This window comes from Rutilus rutilus (assembly GCF_951802725.1).
Source record: "Rutilus rutilus genome assembly, chromosome: 10".
NCBI lineage: Eukaryota > Metazoa > Chordata > Actinopteri > Cypriniformes > Leuciscidae > Rutilus > Rutilus rutilus.
The window spans coordinates 28,507,219-28,530,299 of NC_140215.1; the positions used below are offsets into that span (position 1 = coordinate 28,507,219).

General features: G+C 40.0%; 2 protein-coding genes across 5 annotated transcripts; one reads left to right on the forward strand and one right to left on the reverse strand.

Moving 5' to 3' along the window:
* Positions 1-885: 885 nt before the first annotated feature.
* Positions 886-23,081, reverse strand: gtf2f2b (general transcription factor IIF, polypeptide 2b). Of its 4 annotated transcripts, none has more exons than XM_084420315.1 (9): positions 23,025-23,081; positions 22,699-22,796; positions 21,912-21,985; positions 21,807-21,825; positions 21,489-21,630; positions 8,622-8,703; positions 8,443-8,542; positions 7,761-7,904; positions 1,358-1,703 (listed from the first exon to the last, which is right to left on the reverse strand). In XM_084420315.1, coding segments are annotated over exons 1-9 (795 nt in total). In that variant the 5' UTR covers positions 23,026-23,081; the 3' UTR covers positions 1,358-1,568. The 4 variants fall into 4 exon arrangements, with proteins under 4 accessions (XP_084276440.1, XP_084276441.1, XP_084276443.1 ...); XM_084420317.1 differs by lacking the exon at positions 23,025-23,081 and adding an exon at positions 4,189-4,228 and having other exon boundaries at positions 1,373-1,703; positions 22,699-22,850; XM_084420316.1 differs by lacking the exon at positions 23,025-23,081 and adding an exon at positions 4,189-4,267 and having other exon boundaries at positions 1,373-1,703; positions 22,699-22,850.
* kctd4 (potassium channel tetramerization domain containing 4) lies at positions 13,586-15,169 on the forward strand. Its single transcript, XM_084420313.1, has one exon. It carries the CDS (start codon positions 13,701-13,703, stop codon positions 14,475-14,477), a length of 777 nt encoding a protein of 258 aa, XP_084276439.1. The 5' UTR covers positions 13,586-13,700; the 3' UTR covers positions 14,478-15,169.

Genomic DNA, 23,081 nt, shown 5'->3' on the forward strand with positions numbered 1-23,081 from the left:
GATCATTTCTCTTTAAACTAAATTGCAGTACTTGTGTTCTGAGAAAATAGTTTTCTGCGAGATCAATGATGCACACTTTCGTTCGGTGGTGGACCGGTCTATTGGCCGGTTTGAAAAGGTCAGATGACAATACTAAAATGTGTTTATCTTCTAAGCAAAATTGCATAAATTTGATGTTTAAAAGAATAAAAATACTGGTCACATTTTAGTTTAGGGTCCAATTCTCACTATTAACTACGACTTTTGCCTCAAACTCCTTATTACTGCTTATTTAATGGTTAGTAAGGTATTTAGTTTAGATATTGGATAGGATTAAGAGATGTAGAATATGGTCATGCAGAATAAGGCATTATTATGTGCTTTATAAGTACTAATAATCAGCCAATATCCTAGTAATATGCATGCTAATAAACAAGTTAATAGTGAGAATTGGACCCTAAACTAAAGCGTTAACAAAATACTATTTGGCCAGTGAAAAAGAATAATAAATCTCTGAAAAGTATTTTATACAATTTTGCTTTTATAGATATTTTGATAGCCTATATTCTAAAACAAGCCAAGGGTACTAAATGATTTTTAGAAATGCAATGTAACTGCACAAACAGCATGTATAGTCCGTATCTCATATTTACCTAATGTCTTGTACCGTTAAACATGGCATCACTTGGAAATGCACATGGAAATGATATGCAGATAAGGATATGCATAGTAAACCGTGTTGGGGAAGCTACTCAAACTAGCTTGACAAGCTACTCATAAGTTAAAGTATAGTTAAGATTATATTTAAGAGTCAAGCAACCCTTCTGAAAAAGTAGTTAGCTACACTACAAGTTACTATCATAAAGTAGCTAGCTACATTGAGGAAACTACTTTTTTTTTTTTTTTAATGACATTGTATATTACATATAATTGAATAATTGTTAATGAAGAATGTTATAAGTAAAAGATTTTGGGTTTAAAAACAACAAAGAGTAGCTTATTGTTCTATTTTATAAACTATCCAAAGATAGCCTACACACAATAATCGGTGTAAGCTCTACATATGGTGATTTCGAGGAGACGGGATGGAGTTGCATGTGCGCACAATCTTCCACTGTCTGGGTTTTATAAAGGGAATTTTGTGCAGGTTCTGGTGTACGTATGGTTTATAAGTCTGAAAACTTTTGAGCACTTTTTAGGATGAAATCTATGTAAATTTTTATACACGATCCCCTGGGCTTGGTCTTGAGCAATTTACTTGCATGTGATCATTCCTGATAAGTCTAAAGGGTCTCTGCGTTTTAAATAATACTATTAATATGCTCCTGTAACCATAACACACAAGTGCTCTTAACCCAGAAGAATGCAAGAGTCATGTGCAAATTAAAGTATTCATTTCATAATGCTCTTAGAGAAACACTTTATGTAACCCAAGAAAAAAAAAAAGTATATCTTCATTTCTTTTCTACTGACATCCATTCCACCTGAGAGTTAACAAGGTCTACGAACAAGAGACCAAAAAAATCTGGCACAGAAAGAAACAACAGTTACATGAAACAAAGCAGACCCCCAAGCTTATGTAATCCGGATTACTCCATTTTTTCCTCCTCCTCCTCCTGTCCTTCCTCATAGTGGCGATACTCTGATTTCAGCTCCCAGGTGCTCTTATGAGGCCCTCTAGGATTGTACACGCCGATCTCCCTGAGAATCTCCTTCAGGTAAATCTAGAGGAAGAGTAGATTGACAGAGTGAACACGTGCTGCCAAAATCCAATCATACATGCAACCATGCTACAATTTTCAATATGTCATAATCATTTGTTAAAAGACAAGTATTCATTACTTCAATGAGCTCATTGTTTCTGCCTTAAATTATTACATTGTTTAAATGTTTAGCTAACTGTGATTTGTATATGTACATTCCTGAAATGCATAACTTAGTTACCTCTGATAACAGATCACTCTAAATTGTAATGTGGACTAATGTGGCATTTTCTGTAAAGCTGCTTTAAAACGATGTATATTGTGAAAAGCGCTATACAAATAAATGTGAATTTAATTTAATTGAACCAGGGCCTAAAATGAACACTTTCAGAACACCAAATGAGAGTAAAATTCGGTGTTAGCAAGTATATGAAACGGTGTCGATCGGCAGTTGGCTGGTAATATTTTTTTGACTTCCAGCAATGCAATCTTGTGAGATCGTGAACGACGCTCTGGACAATTGCTGCATTGTCATGAAAGTTTAAGTCTTGCCAACTGAAATATTCAAGCGCAAGAATACCTGCCTAATATTCCTGCTGCCGTCTGTGTCCTTAATGTTATTCAAACAACAAAAAACACAGAAAATCACTCATTGCCCTTGACTGAATAACTTTTGTAACTTTAATATGATTAAACTATGTTTAATTTGATTAAACTATGTTTAATTTAAACAGTGAAGACTATGCAGTGTTATTTTACATTTGATTACTTTATTACATTTCTGTAAATGAAAATTGTGAATTTATGTCATAACTGCCTGTTTTTGCAAATAGTTTCGTGGCTGGTAAAAAAAATATTTATGGCCGGTAAATCTTCTTAAACGGGTCCTATTATGCCCTTTTCTTGCTTGTTTTTAGGGTGTAATTAATTCGTTACATTTATATAGCGCTTTTTCTGAGACCTCAAAGCGCTTTACATAGATGGGGGAATCTCCTCAACCACCACCAATGTGCAGCATCCACTTGGATGATGCGACGGCAGCCATATTGCGCCAGAACGCCCACCACACACCAGCTTACTGGTGGAGAGGAGACAGTGATGAAGCCAAATCAGTATATGGGGATGATTAGGAGGCCATGATGGACAGAGGCCAAGGGTCAAATTTGGCCAGGATGCCGGGGTTACACCCCTACTCTTTTTCGAAGGACATCCTGGGATTTTTAATGACCACAGAGAGTCAGGACCTCGGTTTAACGTCTCATCCGAAGGACAGTGCTCTTTTGGCAGTATAGTGTCCCCGTCACTATACTGGGGCATTAGGACCCACACAGACCACAGGGTGAGCGCCCCCTGCTGGCCTCACTAACACCTCTTCTGTGTACTAGTGTACAGTGCACAGATAAACATTGGGGTTACAATGTTCAGTAACAGTGTTTAAAATAAGTTTTAACCACGCTAAGTTCGTCAGTCTGGAAGGTCAAACAAATGAGTTTTTGGAAATGTGGCAAAAACAGTGTCTCTTTGACATAGCGACAACATTGTCCTCTCTAATGCAGCTCAACCAGGCCTCGTCCCCTGTTTTGCTTATTCTGTGGGCAGAGATTATTTAAACGAGTAACATTGTGACTTCATAAGATCCGGAAAAATCGTGTTGTAGTCCAAACAGACTCACTGAATCATATTCACTGAAATCGACACTATGCTCCGACAGAACAACATAAATCAGCCGGTTTTAGAAAAAAACCTGCGCTTCTACCTCCACCTAGAGCCTGTTATTTGTTTTGCAAAAATCCACCGCCCCCGGTTCTTCTGGTCCAATCAGTGCAGGGCTGTGTGAGATCTGACTGTCAATCACAGTTCGTGCACACGCCACAGATCCCCCCCTCCCCTCTTGCGCACGTTACAGTATCACATGCACCCGCCGGAAGTTCGCAGGTGTGTTGGATTGTACGAAGTGTGATGGCGGAGAGAAAATCTACTAACAAACTTCCAATTCCTCGGTTAACAACCAGAGCTAGGAGGTCCAAAACAACCAAGGAAAAGAAAATGATGCTTCGTTGCTGAAGAGATGGGTGCGTTCACAGAAAATCTGGTGCACACGCACTGACGAGCACGAACTCGATGGGAGGGTGCTCGGTGGTAGTGGGGGAGAGGAATGAGAGTTGTAAACATTCAATCCCCTCAATCTGCCAGACTTGCCGACTGCAGCTTTAAATAAAATATCTCCCTTTACAGTCAACTTTACTGTAGTAAACGCTGCACAATGGCAAGTGGAAATACTGGTTTAATTCAGCCATATACAGTATGTTTGAACAAGAAACTGATTCAGAAGAAGTGGAAGAGTGAATTATACAGGCTCATCTACAAAGTCGATGTATCAGAATGGTAATGCGGTTTATGTATCGCTCTCTACAATGTTGGACACATAACAATAATTAATATGATTAGCCTTTTAATTAACTACATTATCAAACAGCTAATAATGTGTTGTTAATGTTACACAAACCATGTTCCCGTTCACCATCTCAGAGTCAGACATCTGCCTTCTGAAAATCAGTATCCTTAGAAAACTCAGAACAGAACAACTGAAGAAAGGCATTTAGTTCATCATAACGTAATATACATCATATACATAATTCACCCGCTATATAGTTAAATGTACTCGATTTTTCATCTCAACAGAAAAATATACTGGGATAATCTGGCTTCTCTTGAGAATCCCCTGCTTCGCAGTATAGTTAATGATATGCTAAAGTTGACGTGATTTGTGAATGTAAATGTGTACCTTGAAATGCAATTTAAGTCGCTTTGGATAAAAGCGTCTGCCAAATGCATAAATGTAAATTTAAAGGGATACTCCACTTTTTTTTGGAAATAGGCTCATTTTACAACTCCTTAAACTTACTTAAACAGTTGAGTTTTACCGTTTTCGAATCCATTCAGCCGATCTCCGGGTCTGGCGGTCCCACTTTTAGCATAGCTTAGCATAATGAATTGATCCGGACAAGACCATTAGCATCTCTCTCAAAAAAAATTAAGAGTTTCGATATTTTTCCTATTTAAAACTTGACTCTTCTGTAGTTACATCGTGTACTAAGACCGACGGAAAATTAAAAGTTGCGATTTTCTAGGCTGATATGGCTAGGAACTATACTCTCATTCCTGCGTAATAATCAAGAAACGTTGCTGCCATACCATGGGTGAAGCAGGCGTAATGATATGACGCAGCACCTGATAATAGTCCCCAGCTCAGTAGCCTATTATCAGGCGGCATGCGCTGCGTCATATCATTACGCCTGCTTCACCCATGGTACGGCAGCAAAGTTTCTTGATTATTACGCAGGAATGAGAGTAGTTCCTAGCCATATCAGCCTAGAAAATCGCAACTTTTCATTTTCCGTCGGCCTTAGTACACGATGCAACTACATAAGAGTCAAGTTTTAAATAGGAAAAATATCGAAACTCTTTGTTAATTTTTTTGAGAGAGATGCTAATGGTCTTGTCCGGTTCAATTCATTATGCTAAGCTATGCTAAAAGTGGGACCCCCAGACCCGGAGATCGGCTGAATGGATTCGAAAACGGTAAAACTCAACTGTTTAACTCTGGGGGAGTTGTAAAATGAGCCTATTTCCAAAAAAGTGGAGTATCCCTTTAAATGAGAACAGGTGATTTTTTTTGACAGTTTTTGGTTCACTGCAGTTTTAAGGAGAAAATACTCAGCAATGGTTTTGACTTATGAAATTGCACATGGTTTGTCTTAAAGCGGTGAAACACTAAAAACACCTCATAGACAAATAGACAACCTTTAAAACTTGATTTTCACCACAGGGGGACTTTAATCAAGTCTCTCAGACAACTTTGTGAAAAGTAATAAATTCTTTATTTAGCCTCACTAGTGTAATCTATCCACTAAATGGCAAAACCATGGTGGGAAGTAATTTTCTTCTCAGTTTAGTTTCTTTTTAGTTATGACTCATCCAACTTCAATCACATTTATATTTCTCCAATCCTTCAGGGAGACAGAGGCAGCAGTCAAGTGGCATTTATTCAAAGGAGCTCACTTATCTATGATAATATAATCAAGACCAAGTCCATGTTAAATATTTGTCATTTCTTGTTTAATCTCTCTTGTGTATGATTTCTGATAAGTCAGAGAAACAAATGAGATGTATCACTGCCATAATGTTGTCAGAAAAAAAAACCTAAGTGAGGTTAATTGTACTGAATGCAGTACCTCAAATTATACAGTGAGGAAAATAAGTATTTGAACACCCTGCTATTTTGCAAGTTCTCCCACTTGGAAATCATGGAGGGGTCTGAAATTGTCATCGTAGGTGCATGTCCACTGTGAGAGACATAATCTAAAAAAAAAAATCCAGAAATCACAATATATGATTTTTTAAACTATTTATTTGTATGATACAGCTGCAAATAAGTATTTGAACACCTGTCTATCAGCTAGAATTCTGACCCTCAAAGACCTGTTAGTCTGCCTTTAAAATGTCCACCTCCACTCCATTTATTATCCTAAATTAGATGCACCTGTTTGAGGTCGTTAGCTGCATAAAGACACCTGTCCACCCCATACAATCAGTAAGAATCCAACTACTAACATGGCCAAGACCAAAGAGCTGTCCAAAGACACTAGAGACAAAATTGTACACCTCCACAAGGCTGGAAAGGGCTATGGGGAAATTGCCAAGCAGCTTGGTGAAAAAAGGCCCACTGTTGGAGCAATAATTAGAAAATGGAAGAAGCTAAACATGACTGTCAATCTCCCTCGGACTGGGGCTCCATGCAAGATCTCACCTCGTGGGGTCTCAATGATCCTAAGAAAGGTGAGAAATCAGCCCAGAACTACACGGGAGGAGCTGGTCAATGACCTGAAAAGAGCTGGGACCACCGTTTCCAAGGTTACTGTTGGTAATACACTAAGACGTCATGGTTTGAAATCATGCATGGCACGGAAGGTTCCCCTGCTTAAACCAGCACATGTCAAGGCCCGTCTTAAGTTTGCCAATGACCATTTGGATGATCCAGAGGAGTCATGGGAGAAAGTCATGTGGTCAGATGAGACCAAAATAGAACTTTTTGGTCATAATTCCACTAAACGTGTTTGGAGGAAGAAGAATGATGAGTACCATCCCAAGAACACCATCCCTACTGTGAAGCATGGGGGTGGTAGCATCATGCTTTGGGGGTGTTTTTCTGGACATGGGACAGGGCGACTGCACTGTATTAAGGAGAGGATGACCGGGGCCATGTATTGTGAGATTTTGGGGAACAACCTCCTTCCCTCAGTTAGAGCATTAAAGATGGGTCGAGGCTGGGTCTTCCAACATGACAATGACCCGAAGCACACAGCCAGGATAACCAAGGAGTGGCTCTGTAAGAAGCATATCAAGGTTCTGGCGTGGCCTAGCCAGTCTCCAGACCTAAACCCAATAGAGAATCTTTGGAGGGAGCTCAAACTCCGTGTTTCTCAGCGACAGCCCAGAAACCTGACTGATCTAGAGAAGATCTGTGTGGAGGAGTGGGCCAAAATCCCTCCTGCAGTGTGTGCAAACCTGGTGAAAAACTACAGGAAACGTTTGACCTCTGTAATTGCAAACAAAGGCTACTGTACCAAATATTAACATTGATTTTCTCAGGTGTTCAAATACTTATTTGCAGCTGTATCATACAAATAAATAGTTAAAAAATCATACATTGTGATTTCTGGATTTTTTTTTTTAGATTATGTCTCTCACAGTGGACATGCACCTACGATGACAATTTCAGACCCCTCCATGATTTCTAAGTGGGAGAACTTGCAAAATAGCAGGGTGTTCAAATACTTATTTTCCTCACTGTATATATATATATATATAAAAGAAAAGCACACTTTCATTACTTTTTCTCAACACACTTAATGTCAAATTAAATTAAAATGTTTAATTTAAAGGGGAAGTATGTAATATTGAGAGCTATCAGTTAAAATGGGTACTGCAGTCCAAGTTAAAAATATTGGAGAGCGTGGTTTCTGTTCCTATGGCACAGTGTTTGCACGTTTACTCATCTTGAGCTGAACAACTCACCACCGGTTGCTTTGTGATGTCCACCAGGTCTCTGATGTTGTAGTACTGGTGCTTCTCAAAGGCAGAGAAGAGCATTTCTAGAACCTTCTGTTTGTCAGCTCTTGCGCGCTTGCCTTCCTCTTTCTTTTTCTTCTCATATTCCAACTAAACAGAAGCATAAGCAAAACAGAGCATTCATTAATTCGCTTATGATCTCTTACACACATCTATCTTTGTGAGGACGTTCATTGACACAATGCAATCTCTAGCTCCGTACCCCAACCCTACCCATCACAACCAAGTGCCTAACCTGAACCCTTACCCTAAACTTACCATTAATATATATAACCTTATCCCTAAAACCAAGTATTGATCCTCAAACAGGCCTTTAAAGGGCTCTCAGCCAAAATGTCCTCACTTTACTCTATTTGTCCTCACTCCAATGGTCTAAAACTCAAACCGGTCCTCATGAAGATAGTTGTACATACGTTGGGTTTCCATTGACATAAGATTTTTTATACTTTAAAAACTGTATATTCTATCCCCTAACCCTAAACCTACCCATCACAGCAAATGTTCTGCCTTTTTACATTTTCAAAAAACATAATTTAGTATAATTTATGCCATCCTTTGGATGTTTTGTCCAAGGAAATTTTGTCCCCTTAACATAGGAAATACCTGAACCACACACACACACACTTACATTATAGCTGTGGTTGGACACAGGTTTGTAATTAGTTGTGATAGCTTTCTCAAGCTTCTGAGAAAAACGAAGAGGTTTGGTGGATTCTTCAATCTGCAGCCTGTGAATAAAACACATCTCCAGATGATCAGATCGAATACATTTGACAGCTTTGACAGCTTTGAACAGCTTTGACTTACTTCTTTAATTTCATGTAGCTCTCACTGACTGCAGGTCTGCATTCAGCTCGCTGAACAACCATGCCTTCAAGAGCCAGCTTGTCTTAAAAACAACAACATTCGACTTGGTATAGTTCACCAAAAAATGGCTCTTATGCATTACACACTCATACAAAGGATAAGCAAACCCAATTAAAAATGTCTGAATTTTGCGAGGACAACTAATGGCCTTTTCTTTGTACTAAAACATTAACATACTTCAACAGCAAGCGCTCTCTAATAAAGCGTTGGCACAAAACCCCACTTTTTAGGTGACAATTGAAATACTGTGATTCAACCAGGTTTTTATGGCACTATTCTGAAGTGTTTGACTCTTGTATGAAAAACGATGGGGTCAACCAGCCATGAGTGATGATTTTAAATCAGACCCAAATGAGCCTCCCTCCTGCAGAACATCATTGTGCTGCACCGCTGCCATTTGTTGGCGCACCATGAAGCCAGTCTAATGGTTCAGCTTGCTTCTATTGATTGTATTAAATGTACAGCGGTGCCTGTAATACCTTGTGGTTATTGTCCCACAGGCCCTTTTAAAGGGCAGAAATATTTCACTCACAAAATCCATCAGAGCAGCACTAATGCGCACAATTATTGGCAATTATTGCCAGATGAGTGTTAGAGCACTTGTTGGAGTAACTCCATAAAAACGCCCACTTGTGTTTCACAACTTCAACAAAGCATCCATTTTCCTCGCAATTACCCGGAGGCTATGAAGAGGGGTCAGGGCAAACCAAGACCTCAAGGTTCGCATCTCCTCTGCGCGGTCCCTCCCCAAACATCACATGACTCGCGCATCTTATGAGGCCAGTAACGTTACATAAGCATCTCCATAGAGGAATCCATTTAAATCAGCGGGAGATACATTAATGCTGGCTCTGAATGGAGTAGGACTGTGTTTGGGGGTGGCGTGAGTTGCTCAACCCGTTGGTGGGCAGCAGATCCGATGCTGAGATGATAGAGAGGTTACGGGGGTCGGTCTTCCACCTCCTCACAAGATCCCACCAGTTTGACTTCCTCAGAGACACCGAACAAGAGCAATAACATCCCAAGCCCTCAGCAGGACACAGCCTCTATGCCTCCACTCACACACACACACCCACCTGCAGGCAGATCTTCAATCCCTTCATGTCTCTTCATCAGCATACAGCAGCAGAGAAAGAAGCCTTTCAAATGCCTCAAGGTCTCTTAAACTCACTCACTCGGCACCTGTTTATTTTGAAATGTGTCTAGCACTGCGCGCCATCCAAATACTGCACTGTAGCATTTAATTTATGCGTTTCAATTAAGATTTTTCATAAGATATCACTTACTGATGGACTATCAGCCTCGAGAAGATTTGCCAACGCATAATAACAGTTGTAATCTTTTTAAAGGACTCTGAGGGAGTAGAGGTAGATATTTTGGGACGAGATATGACAGTAAAATAATCATAAGACTCTTAATCATATGCCTCAGGGGCTATTAAAATCACGATTCTTCCGCTCTCTCTCTACTGGCTCCATTTCCATATCTGTTTTGAAATACTGTTCATATAATACTCTAGTGTCTGCAAGCACTATGCAAATATAACAAACATCAAGCAATTGTACTTTTTTTTATTTTTTTTCCACACAGCTGCCAATTTCACAAACTGCATACAATGGCATGTATGGCAGCCCCAAATGTATTTAGGATTAAAAATGCATGACTTTCATTGCATTCGTTTTAAAAGCATCCCTTTCACAATTGGTCTCAAGGCGATTCTAATATCCGAAGGTCGGATCATTTGAAGTGAGTGCAGGGCATTACTGTCTCATATGTGGCCATTTGGAACAGCCATACGTCACTGCCACTTTATTTTGAATCGGAATGTTTCCATGACAACAACATAAAAGCAAAATTCATACTTAAAGGGATAGTTCACCCAAAAATGAAATTTCTGTCATTAATTACTCACCCTCATGTCGTTCCAAACCGGAAGAGAAGAAATTGTTGAATAAAGTAGTTATTTTGGTGTTTTTTTGCGCACAAAAAGTATTCTTGTCGCTTCATAGCATTAAGGTTGAACCACTGTAGTCACATGGACTATTTTAACAGTCTTTACTACCTTTCTTGGCCTTGAAAGTTTTGAAAATCTAAAATATTAAAAATTTTGTGTTCCGAAGATGAACGAAGGTCTTATAGGTTTGAGTATGGGTCTTATGAGTAATTAATGGCAGAATTTTCATTTTGGGGTGGACTTTCCCTTTAAGAAAATTCAGCTGTTAAGACAAAACAAACAAACAATCATAAAAAAATGAATAAATAAATAAGGAGTATTTCAATTCAAAGGTACATTGACAAATGACCTCAGTGTTCAAAATTAATTGTAAGGATGTGCCACTCAGGATAACGTAATCATAAATGATAAAATTGCTTCCTTGTACCTCATAGAGGTACCCTTCCTGAAGAGATCTGGTTGCTTACTTTCTTTTGGAATGACTAAGTTGCACCCTTTTCTTGCAGTTCCCTGCAAGGGTGAGAAAAAGCAATTTTGGAATTCGCTTTTAGTGGACGTACTGTGTGGAGTTCAGTGGTGAATTTCTCCTCACGTTCAGTACATTAACTATGAACATGCAAATGTTTGACCACCACATAGTGTCACACAATATTTTTATCTTCATTTTGAACTGTATTATGATACATATATATGTCGTGGCCACAAATTTACAATTCGTTCTAATGACTTATTCATCTGTTCCCTTGTTGTAGGTAAATTGTGGCCACGATGTTCTAATCTGTTCCATCTTTTGAAAAATCATGGTCATTGTTTAGGTCAAACGAGGGAATGAATTAGTACAACATGGTCACGACTCATGATTTAGCTAAAATGAGGGAACAAATTAATAAAACATGGAAAGAAGGTTTAATTTATTTTGCATGTCATGTGTTCCATACAGTATATCTATAATTTAAAGTTATTTTTTGTGAAATGTTTGGTTTCAAAAGTGTGCTTGAGCTATCTTTTTTTAAAATAAAATGCCACTCACTATTTTGTTTTGTAATGTATGACTTAAGAATTCAAATAGTTTTGGCTACTGTAGTTTCATGAATATGCATAACTAATTATAAATCTGGCCAACAAGCACAGCATTTGCTCATATTTACCGTCATTCATTGTTTCTGTGTTTGTCAAGACTTCATATTCTTCTGCATAGTTTAACTAGAATATTTCCTATCCAAGTGCTTTGATCTACATTTGATCTTCTGATCTACATTTTGCCAGTCTGCCCCTGCTGGACTAAAATCAATTTGGGCTTCTTCAAGTTGAACAATCAAGTGCACCAATTAAAACCAAAAAAAAAATAGATGAGAAAAAGCAGGTCAGCCACCCACTATTTTCTCTGGCATAGTTAAACCCTGTTTGCAATTCAAATGCAGATGAATAAACCCAGTAATCATGATGATTAAACCATGACCGAGCTATCTATAACAACTGTCTATAACAACTATAATCAGTCATATATGACCATAATGACCTATCACTGCATCTATAATCAGATGGCTATGTGCATGGGCGGCACGGTTTAAAAGAGTGATGAGGACTGTGGTGGCGGTGCACATTTGTGACATCACAACATGGTGAAGGCTTAGCTTCTGAATATTAATTAGGTGATTTTAACAAATTTAATCTTATACAGTTTTAACAACTGTGACATTTTACATTAATCTAGAGATCTAGTTAACTATAACAATTTGACACGACTCTTTTGATTGTGCTGTTCTTCAAAACTCATCCAGGAATCAACTTTAATAAACCACAATATCAGCTGTCAAAGGAGGTATATCAAATTGTTTGGCAAAATGTAAATTAGGCTTGATTAAAAAAAAACAAAAAAAACAAGAGTCTGTATGAAAACAACAATCTGATGAATATGTAAAGCCAAATTGACCCCAGCACTCAGACAGTGAATTAGCCTCCACCCCGTCTCAGCTGCTAATGTCGTTCAAAATGTGGCTCAGAAGGGTCCATCTCCCATCCTGGGGCAACAGTAGAAGTGCCGTCATTCAAGAATGATTGACAGGCTGTCATCTGTTAGGGACATCACTGAGAAAGATGTCATGGCGATTCTGCTGCTGTTTAAGGGCACATCCTCTATGCAACAGTCGAAGGTTTGAGCTCTTTGTTTGAGCTCACGTTTATAATGAATTGTATTGGAAATATCGATTTCGGGTTCTCTTCTCTAGGTGGTTTATATGGTGACACAGCACGATACATCTTTGTAGCATGTACAACACCCTTAAAGACGGCTTGGGGCCAATTACGAGCTCAGACCCCATGACTTCAAGTGAAGGCATAGGCTTCCTTATCAAAGGCTCACTTCTTGGCTTCGCCGACAACTGGGTCATGGACGAGCGCCTCAAAGCGAACCCAGCCTCTCAGAAAGAGCGAGAAGGCTTCAATGCATTCATCCCTTTTGATATGAAGACAACAAATAATTTACATAACTACACCTACACTGTACTCGATATGGCTCGTTTGGCGATAAAGCTGCCAGTTGTCGGCACATCACACAGACGGCTTTTCAAAGCAATGACTTAACACGATAGACGTGAAAGCATTAACATCTCGCTCTTCTCACACTTTTGTTGGAGGGAGTTCATTATGTGGGATCCCTGTGAATTGGCCCTCTCGGTGAGTTCACGTGCCGCCACCCAACCGAGGACTCCTTTCATCAGAGGGCAGTGACACTAATTGCAGAGCCAGAGAAGCGCTGAAGTGGAAAGGTGATTAAATTCAGCCTTTAGAGCGGCGAGCAGCGAGCAAAGCACTCGCTCTTTCCGAGCCCACACCGCTGACGCAGTAGAGCCCACCCTTAACACCCCTCCTCCCACAGCGAGTGTACACGCGCACACATATATGTGTTTGCGTGGCTGTGAAAGGCTCAGACACTGTTGGCAACGCACACTGCTCCCGCGCTTCATGCCAGCGCCGCTCAGCTGCGCTCCTATTTGTCCGCCCGCCCGCCCGCTCACGCGCGCGCTCCCCACACACACTCCGCCAGGCTGGGTGTGAGGAACGGCATGGAATGGAATCTCAGAAGGATGGAGAGCGAACTGAGACAGATCAATCCTGATTTGCTGCAGCCCAGCAAGAGCTTTAAGAAACCTTCCTCCGGCACCATCACCATCAACGTGGGGGGCTACCTATACGCCGCACAGCGCCAGACCCTGGCCAAGCACCCCGGATCCCTGCTGGAGGAGATGGTCACCGGGAAGAAGCCCGTGCTGCACGTTGACTCCATGGGTAACACCTTCATCGACCGTGACGGGCCCATCTTCCGGCACGTGTTGAATTTCCTGCGCCTGGGCGAGCTGGTGCTGCCCGAGGACTTCAAGGAAGGCCAGCTGCTCCGCCGCGAGGCCGACTTCTACCGGTTGAGCGAGCTGGCTCAAGCCCTGCAGAACTGGGAGCATCAGCAGGCCACGCAGCACGAGCCCGCCTTCCTGGAGGTGACGGACAGCCACGAGCGCTCGCAGGGTCTGAAGGTCTACAGCAGCGACAACAGCTTCATCGAGAAGGTGAAAAGCCGCCTAGTGCAGATCTCAAAAAGTCGATTGGATGGCTTTCCGGAGGAGTTCGAGGTGTCGTCCAACGTCATCCAGTTCCGGCATTTCATCAAGTCGGAGCAGGGCTCTCGGCTTGTGCTGAAGCAGGACAGCACGTTTGTGTGTACACTGGAGTGTCTGAAGCTGGAGACGGTGATGCTGGCACTCAAAGGAGGTTTCCGCCTGCTCACCAGCCTAGACAGCAGTCGCGGATCAGTGGTTCAGTGCGAGGCTCTGCATTTTGTCAAGTGACCCGAGCAGAACCGTCACCACTAACCACATGACCTGCCGAAAACCATCTTGCATTAACGAACACCAGCGTCCTCAACCGAAAACCTGTTCTGGAATACTCCGCTAGTCTGCTTCTACATGACACACTCACGGACAGCCTTGAGAAACAAGAGAGATGATATGTACTGTATTGTGGGGTTTTGTTTGGCTTGTGTATGTAGTTGTCTTCTGTTTGCAGTTGTTTTTACAAGAAGAGCAACTGTTTGTGATAGTGATAATGATAATGGATCTGAATTGCAGACTGTCGTGGAATCAAAAGGCTGAGTGTGATGATCATTACATTTGTGAGCAAGTTTTGTGATTTCTGGTCATGTGAACACATGTAGTAAACAACAGGTTGTAATTTTGAGTCTGTGAATGTTTTGCACAATAAAGCCGCATTATAGTTTATTTAAAGCACTGTTGAAATGTTTATGAATGAGACTGTGGTTCATCTTCTAGGTGAAAATATACACTGCATATGGTTTTGTCTGTGAACTGTGGAATGTACGCTGACAAATTACTGTGGGCTGTATAAATAGAGCTTTATTTTTTCTTATTTGCAGTGAAGTATGCTTGTAAGAAAGATACTCTGCCCTAAATTGAAAGTTTGTAATATTATGCAGCAAAATGTGACCTAAAATTAAATTTCCTCCAGCACTGATCCAAATTCAGATGGGTGTGATCATTTTTAGAGCACATGGCATACATACACATATTCCAGTATGTGTGCACTGATTCATAAACAACATCTGATGTTCCCAGAAAACTAGGCAAACTCAAAAACGTGTCAACTTAAGAAAATATGTTTAAGTATTCAAATGTTGCAGATACATTAGTCAGAGCCAATTTACCGTGGGAAAATATCAAGTTCAAAACAGATCAAATCACCCTGTGAATTTGCAACAAAATACATTCAGAGCGCAGTCAATAGCGCTGAGTAATTCTGAAAAACAGCTCTGCTCGACACAGCTAAATTCAGTTACAGTCTAAGTCGGCCGTTTCAAAGAAAGGCAAAGGCAGACATATGGTTACACTCACTTTGGATTAGCCGGCATCTCCACACACTAGTATCCATCTGTTTTCCATCAAATCTGTCATGCACTCTCATGCAATCTCCCACTAAAATGAGTCAGAAGCACATTTCTGACAAGGGGAAAAAAAGAAACAACTCTCCACAGTCGGTCATGTGGACATCAAAACAGGGTTCTTTTTAATTGCAGATATCAGTCATTCATATTTGATGAGGCACAGCAGGGCTTATTAGCCACCGTCACTATCTGATGTGTTTCTAAACCGCTGCCAGCAGGGGACTGGAAACCTGCGGGAGGGTGCTGGTAAGCGGGAGCATTTATTTCAAATGGAAGAAATCCATTAACAGCTGAAATATTCATGGATTAGTCTCACATCCAATTATTGCCAGGCAAATAAGACTCCTACATAAAATAAAAAAAAGAAGCCAAAGATTCTCATCGTGTGCTCCCAAGGAGGCATGACTAATGGCTCCCTCTCAATTTGATCAAAATTAATGGTCAGGCGAACATGTGACTTCAAGGACTCATATGTCCTTAAGAGACCAATTTCTCATCCACACAGAGAGAGAATGGGAGAGAAAGCAAAGAATAAAATTCCTGCTAATGTACTTTTCAAAGTGTGAGCTTGAATAGAGGCACATCGCCATGTTAGAACAACGTGAAATGGGCAGTAGTCAAGGCCATCTGTAAAAGAAAAGCATGATGGAACAAATCAAAGTAAATAGTTGGAATAAGAAAAAGGCAAGTTTCAACTGCTGAGAGAAACAAAGCCTGCATATCTTCATGCTGACTTTTGATGTTCAACAAGTATTCACCAAACCATCTATCACTAATACTCAGATTAAGAAACTGTGGGTTTTCAAATAAAACATCTGTAACCAAGAATGTGCCAGCTATAAATGCATTAAACATTCTTACTGCATGTTCACTGTGCATATCTAGAAAAAAAACTACCTTCTCAAGCCCCAACATCCAGCCTTGATTACCAGTCACGTGACTCTTTTGTGCAAGCTGAAAAGCGACATCTCTATATTCAAGCCACAGATGGAAATCGGCGCTACTGTGTGCACAGAAAACAGCTTTCGCAACTTTCAAAAGAGTAGCGCACATGCGCAAGAGTCCAACTTTAACCTGGCAACATGGAGGCTTTAAGTGCCCATGTCAATCAGTTCAAGCTGCCTCTTCAACCTATCATTGTGAAGGACTTAATAAGTAAGAAAAAAAAAAAGCTTAAAGTCTCAGCAGCTCCTCCACACACCGCTGCACCTGGTCCATTTATACGCTGCTGCTTTCTGACAGATTGACTGCTTCAAAAAACAGCAAGCACTGAAAAGCTGTTACAGAAGTCTGTATCAAAATGAGAGGTTATATAATAATAAAAACATTTACTATTTACCCAAACTCTGCCGATACATTGCTTTGCAGAACACAAGGCTGTGTGTATCTTAAAGGGACAGTTGACCAAAAAAAATGAAGATTTTGCCATCAGTTACTGTCTCTCATGTCTTTCCAAACCCATAAGACTTTTGTTAATCTTTAAAACACAAATGAAGATATTGTTAATGAAATCTGAGAGACTTCGTTAAAAACAGAGCCCTCAAATAAACCAAAAATCTTAACTGTACAAACTTGACATGTGAGAATGAACCTCACTGGCTTGAGCTTGCATTTACCATCTTTGAGTTCTCGATGTGCGTTCGCTGATAAATGTTTATGTGAGTAAAAGCCTAAATTAAATCTATTCATCACAAAGCGATCGTGTATCTTCAGAAGACTTTGTTTTACAATCTCTTTATGAATGTCTTGAACAGTTTTGTGTGAACAGACTTTCAATGGAGGGACAGACATCTCTCAGATTTCATTATAATCATCTTAATTTGTGTTCCGAAGTGGAACAAAAGTCTTACATGTTTGGAACAACATGAGTGTGAGTAAATGACGACAGAATTTTCATTTTTGGCCGAACTCTCTCTAAATCAAGTGAGCTTAAAGCCAAGGACACATGTGTCTTAATCACATGCATCACAGCTAGGGTTACTACTATTAAAACACATAGATGTGCAGTTCAAATCAATCTCTAAACATGCACACCCTTGTTGTGGAGGTTTTGTTTTGGCCTTTATGACAGAAAATACAAAAACGTGATCTTTCTGCTACCTGATTGCATGGCCTCCATCTCTCAAATCGCCCTCTATGTCCTCTTAAACACCAAAAAAGAAACTAATACCAAAGAAGTGTTTATGCAAGCACTAGCCAATAGAGAGCTGTTCATACCTTGAACCATTTCAATTCATAACTTACTGAGAAAAAGACACTGTTACCCTTCCACCCCCAGAAAAAGCTTTTAACTGTACAACTAGAGCCTCTATTCATTGCCAACTTCTGTGGCCAACCTGTTGCTAAGCAACCACTTAATCAATACCCGGGGCTTGTGAGCACTAAGCAGACAACTGAAAAAAAAAAATCATAAGTGAACAAAAGCGCACAACACAATGATTGCAATTCTGCACTTAGCCTTGTGTGATTTTCAGTAAGACTGCAATTATTAAGCTGTGCATATGAGCTGCAGTTATACAGCGATCTTCAGTGTGGTCACTTATTAAAGGTCTATATCTGTCATCTTGCAATGGGAAGTAAGAGGATGGCCCTTCAAGTCCGCAAGTTTATACAGTGTACAATGATTTCAGCTTTAAGGGATTTGTCTGTCCATAATGAACGATAAAATGCTGTATGGCATGATACAGTCGCACCAAAATACAATTAAAACAGTAAAATACCTTATTACAATTAAAGCTGCAGTCCGTAGTTGTACCTCTTTGTCGCCATCTCTGTTCAAAATCTGCAATTGCAGTTATTAGCGGAATTATCAACTTTATGCGGGTTGTGCCTCGGCACAGCACAGCGCGGATGAATCCAATGTTTTGAGGAGAATGTGCAGCTGTCAGACACCACACCGGTGTGGATCCAGTCATTCGTAATCACAGATTCTACTTTTTGGAAGTATGACCAACATAAGAATTTTCACTGGAAAATGTCATTGAACGAGTAACTAACATCCACTTTTGTTCTGACCAACTAAGGAAAAAAAGCATTGCAGTAAATTGCGCTGATTTAATCTAACCGTGCACGACAAACCGTGCAAATTATACTTTGTTCTCAAATTGTTCATGTTAACAACATCAGCATTGCGTGACTACATTTAATGTGCATTAGGGCTACCTGTAGTTCAGTTTCCATTTCTGTGCAGTCTAATTTCTAATTGTCATACCAACAAATTAATGTTCCTTAGAACTGGTTCTTACCTGTCTAGTTTTAAACCCCTTCAAAACACGGAGTTCACGCCACCTTTCAAAAGCCCTACCGATATTTATCCTTGTTTTCGCATGGGCCGGTTCAGTCTTTTTTTCTGTAGCCACTCCGAAGTCTTTTGCATTTTACAACGGGTGAATCTCCAGTTGTCACTGGTGATTGTTGTTTGAACCTTTCTGGATCCGCCATCAAATTGATGAGTTTAATTATATCAAGTGCTGTGAGAAAAGGCTATAAATCTCCACCTCCAACATCCTCACACTCATAGCCTACTAGCCGAGACTCCTTCTTTATGTGTACAGATGTGATGTAATGACGCAAAGACATCCTCGAATTTCCCGTGGAAATCCACCAGTACCACTGGAGTTAAAAACATTATCACAAGTTTACCATTTTGAATCGAGCTAAGGCAAGCAGGTCGTTTTGAACACTTACTGGTTATGTACTTGCTACAACATTTATTTTGGATAATTTTTAACCCAAAAAAGTTACGGACTGCAGCTTTAAAAATAATTGTTTTCTATTTGAATATATTTGTCAAGCTGCATTTTCAGCATCATTACTCCAGTCTTTAGTGTCACATGATCATTGATTTGATGCTCAAGAAACATTTCTTCTTATTATCATCAATTGTTTAGGATTCTTTATCAATAGAAAGTTCAAAAGAACAGCATTTATTTGAAATAGAACATTATAAATGTCTTTACTGTCACTTTTGATCAATTTAATGTCTCTTTGTTGAATAAAAGTATTGATTCCTTTCAAAAACATTTGAATGCTAATGTGCCTTTTTTCATTTGTTGCATCCTGTCAAGTTAAGCACAGTGAAGGCTCCTAAACCTCCTACAGTTCTACATAAATTAGTTGTTGCCAACTGATTTTTTTTTTTTTTTTTTTTTTTTTGGCCGATGGTGATTTCAATATCTAGAGAACAAGGAGCTAGTATAAAATTTATTCTAGCAATAATATGTACAAAAAAACAAACTGCTAAATAGATTAGGCAAGCAAATGTGTTCAATAAAAATGTATTTTGCACACTCAAAAATATTTTTAAATGATCCTTTATCAAGTCTGTTTTTGAATTATCCGCACACACACATTGGATTTGGCACAGGTATTACGCTGAATGCCCTTCCTAGCTGAGAGTGCTGGGACACACTCACACAGACCCCTACAATCCATCTAACCTGCATGTCTTTGGAATGGGAAGAACATGCAAACTCCACACAGAAAGGACTCCTGGCTCCGGCGGGCTCAACCGTGGATCTTCTTGCTGTGAGGCAACAGTGCTACCCACTGAGCCACCGTGCCACCCTCAGAAGGATGATTAATTCTGTTAATCAGCCAAGCGGGCATGCAGTTATTGATTTATGCCGATAATCTCAACATATCCAAATATCATCCAATTATTTGGACTGGCTAATGTAACGGCTTACTGGATATAAACACAGACTTACGTGCTTCAGACTTATGACTGGATATAAACAGTTCAGACTTATGTGCCCCCCAGAAGCTTGCGTTCTGCAAGTGAACGGCGCCTTGTGGTGGCATCCCAGAGAGGCACAAAATCACTTCCACTGACCTTTAACTTGACTGTTCCCTGCTGGTGGAAGGACTTCCTAACTCAACCCGAGCTGCTGAGTTGTCAAGAAAAGGCTAAGGACGAATCTTTTTCGCTAAAAGGGTTAGTTCACCATATAATGAAAATTCTGTCATTAAATTACTCACCCTCATGTCATTCCAAACCTGTAAGACTTTCGTTCATCTTCTGAACACAAATGCAGATATTTTATATGAAATCTGAGAGATTTCTGTCCCTCTATTGCTAGCTATGCAACTAACCACTTTAATGCTTCAAAAAGTTCATAAAGAGATCATAAAAATAATCCATATAAATTGAGCGGTTTAGTCCGGTTAAAGAGACTCGATCGCTTTATATGATGAACAGATTTAATTTTGGCTTTTATTCACATATAAACATTGATCAGCGAAACTCAATTGAACCTGACTGATGCACAAGAACAAACCTCATTGGTTCAACTTCTTGCTGAAGCTCAAACGTGCTGCGTAACGCGAGAATGAACCTCATTGGTTCTTGCTGAAGCTCAAACACGCTGCGTAACACGAGAATGAACCTCATTGGTTCTTGCTGAAGCTCAAACATGCTGCGTAACCTGAGAATGAACCTCATTGGTTCTTGCTGAAGCTCAAACACGCTGCGTAACACGAGAATGAACCTCATTGGTTCTTGCTGAAGCTCAAACATGCTGCGTAACGCGAGAATGAACCTCATTGGTTCTTGCAGAAGCTCAAAATGTGCTGCGTAACACAAGAATGAACCTCATTGGTTCTTGCGGAGGGTGGGGGGTATGCAGGACAGGTTTGATAAGCACTGTGCTAGATTAACTGGGACTTGTCACTGCACTTACATATTGTTGCCCTATTGTTGGTTCGATTGCTTCTATTGTTCTCCTCATTTGCAAGTTGCTTTGGATGAAAGCGTCTGCTAAATGATTAAATGTAAAAATTTAAATAATGAGGAATGGCTACAACTCTCACTTAACCGTTTATGTCGATCTTGGACATAGAGGTGACACAGTTCCCTAAACCAATTAGTCTTCACAGTCTCAAAGGCCATCATTATACTGACCAGAACTCTCTGTAAAGACAGCGAGGCTCTGACCTCCCACCGTCTGCATGGTGAAGGGATGTTCTCTAGGGCTGCGCACGGACGAAACCTTCTCCCCAGAGCACTCCACAATTGTCAGATCCTCACTCAAATTGAAAGACACCTGAGGAAACAAATCAATCAGTGTCTGCAACAGCACCATCATCAAATGATCTCTCTCTCCAGCCCAGGGTCTGATCACAGTAATTATGCAAATAAACGGTGACATCTGAATAAAACATGAGGAGCAAATACTACCCCTCCACAGTGCAGGCCTTTAAAAACATTAATAAAACTTACCACAGTCTTTCCTTCAGCTCTAGAAGACAGGAAAAAAGCATGAGTGGAAAGATTTCAGACAATAATTTCCATTTTGAATGGGGTTTAAAAATAATACTTCCATACTTCCCAATTTTAAGTTTGCCTACTTCTCCCCGCCCAGATGCTTTTGCCCATTGCTGAGAAAGATATTTGGGAACCTAAAGAAAAGTGAATAAGACAATTTATCAATTTTTTCCTCATATTTGTGCGAGTATAACTATTGCCTTAGTTTATTAATTCAACTATGTTTGAAGCAAATGAGTGTAAACCTGCTTCAATGATGATACATGTAGTGTGAGATTGCCATGGCATTGCTGTGCTGTTGCTAATGTGGTTCTTTACACATTGCTATGGTTTTCAGGGTTGTTTTTAGCTGCTTACTTGCTACAAGTTTAAAAAAAGACCACAAAGTAATAATAATTCTGGTCTTTGACAACAGCTTGGGTCCATCCCTCAATGTTAAGACATCTGATCACTAGCATACCTCTATCTTTAAAAAGCCTCCCAATTTGAAGTTTTACTACCATCAATTTAAACAATAAGACAAGAGCTACAAGGGTGTATAATCACTGATGACTCTGTGTATTAATATAAAAGATTTACAAAACATAACAATTTTGAGAAACATGGCACACTGTCTATTGTTTTTTTAATTGTTAACCTGGGTTTTGTATTTGGTCAATGTTTATTTCTAACTTGCTCTTCTTAATTGGAGAAATCATATCAAAGTTTGAGACTAATGACGGCACCTTCTATCATTCATGTCTACCGTATAAAGTGTTAGTTACGTGCCATAGTTCAATATTCCAGAGTGTGTGTAAATGGTCAGCATTGAAACCCAGAAGCAACTTCTGACTGATAAATCACCAACCTTCACCAGCCAGACTCCAGTATTTTGTTTGGCTCTTGTTAAATCGACGTCTTTTCCTTTGTCTGACATGGTCGTTGGTTTATGAAAGGCAAATCGCACTACACATAGACAACACACAAACACTCTAACTCAGTGGTTCCCAATTCCAGTCCTCGTGACCCACTGCTCTGCACATTTTGTATGTCTCCCTTATTTAACACACCTGAACCAGATCATCAGCTCATTAGGAGAGACTCCATGAACTGAACTGAGTGTGTCAGATAAGAGAGACCTACAAAATGTGCAGAGCAGTGGGTCACGACTTGAGGACTGGAATTGGGAACCACTGCTCTAGATCACAAGCTTGCTGGCCACCTCAGAGACTTATATATCTATTTACCCCC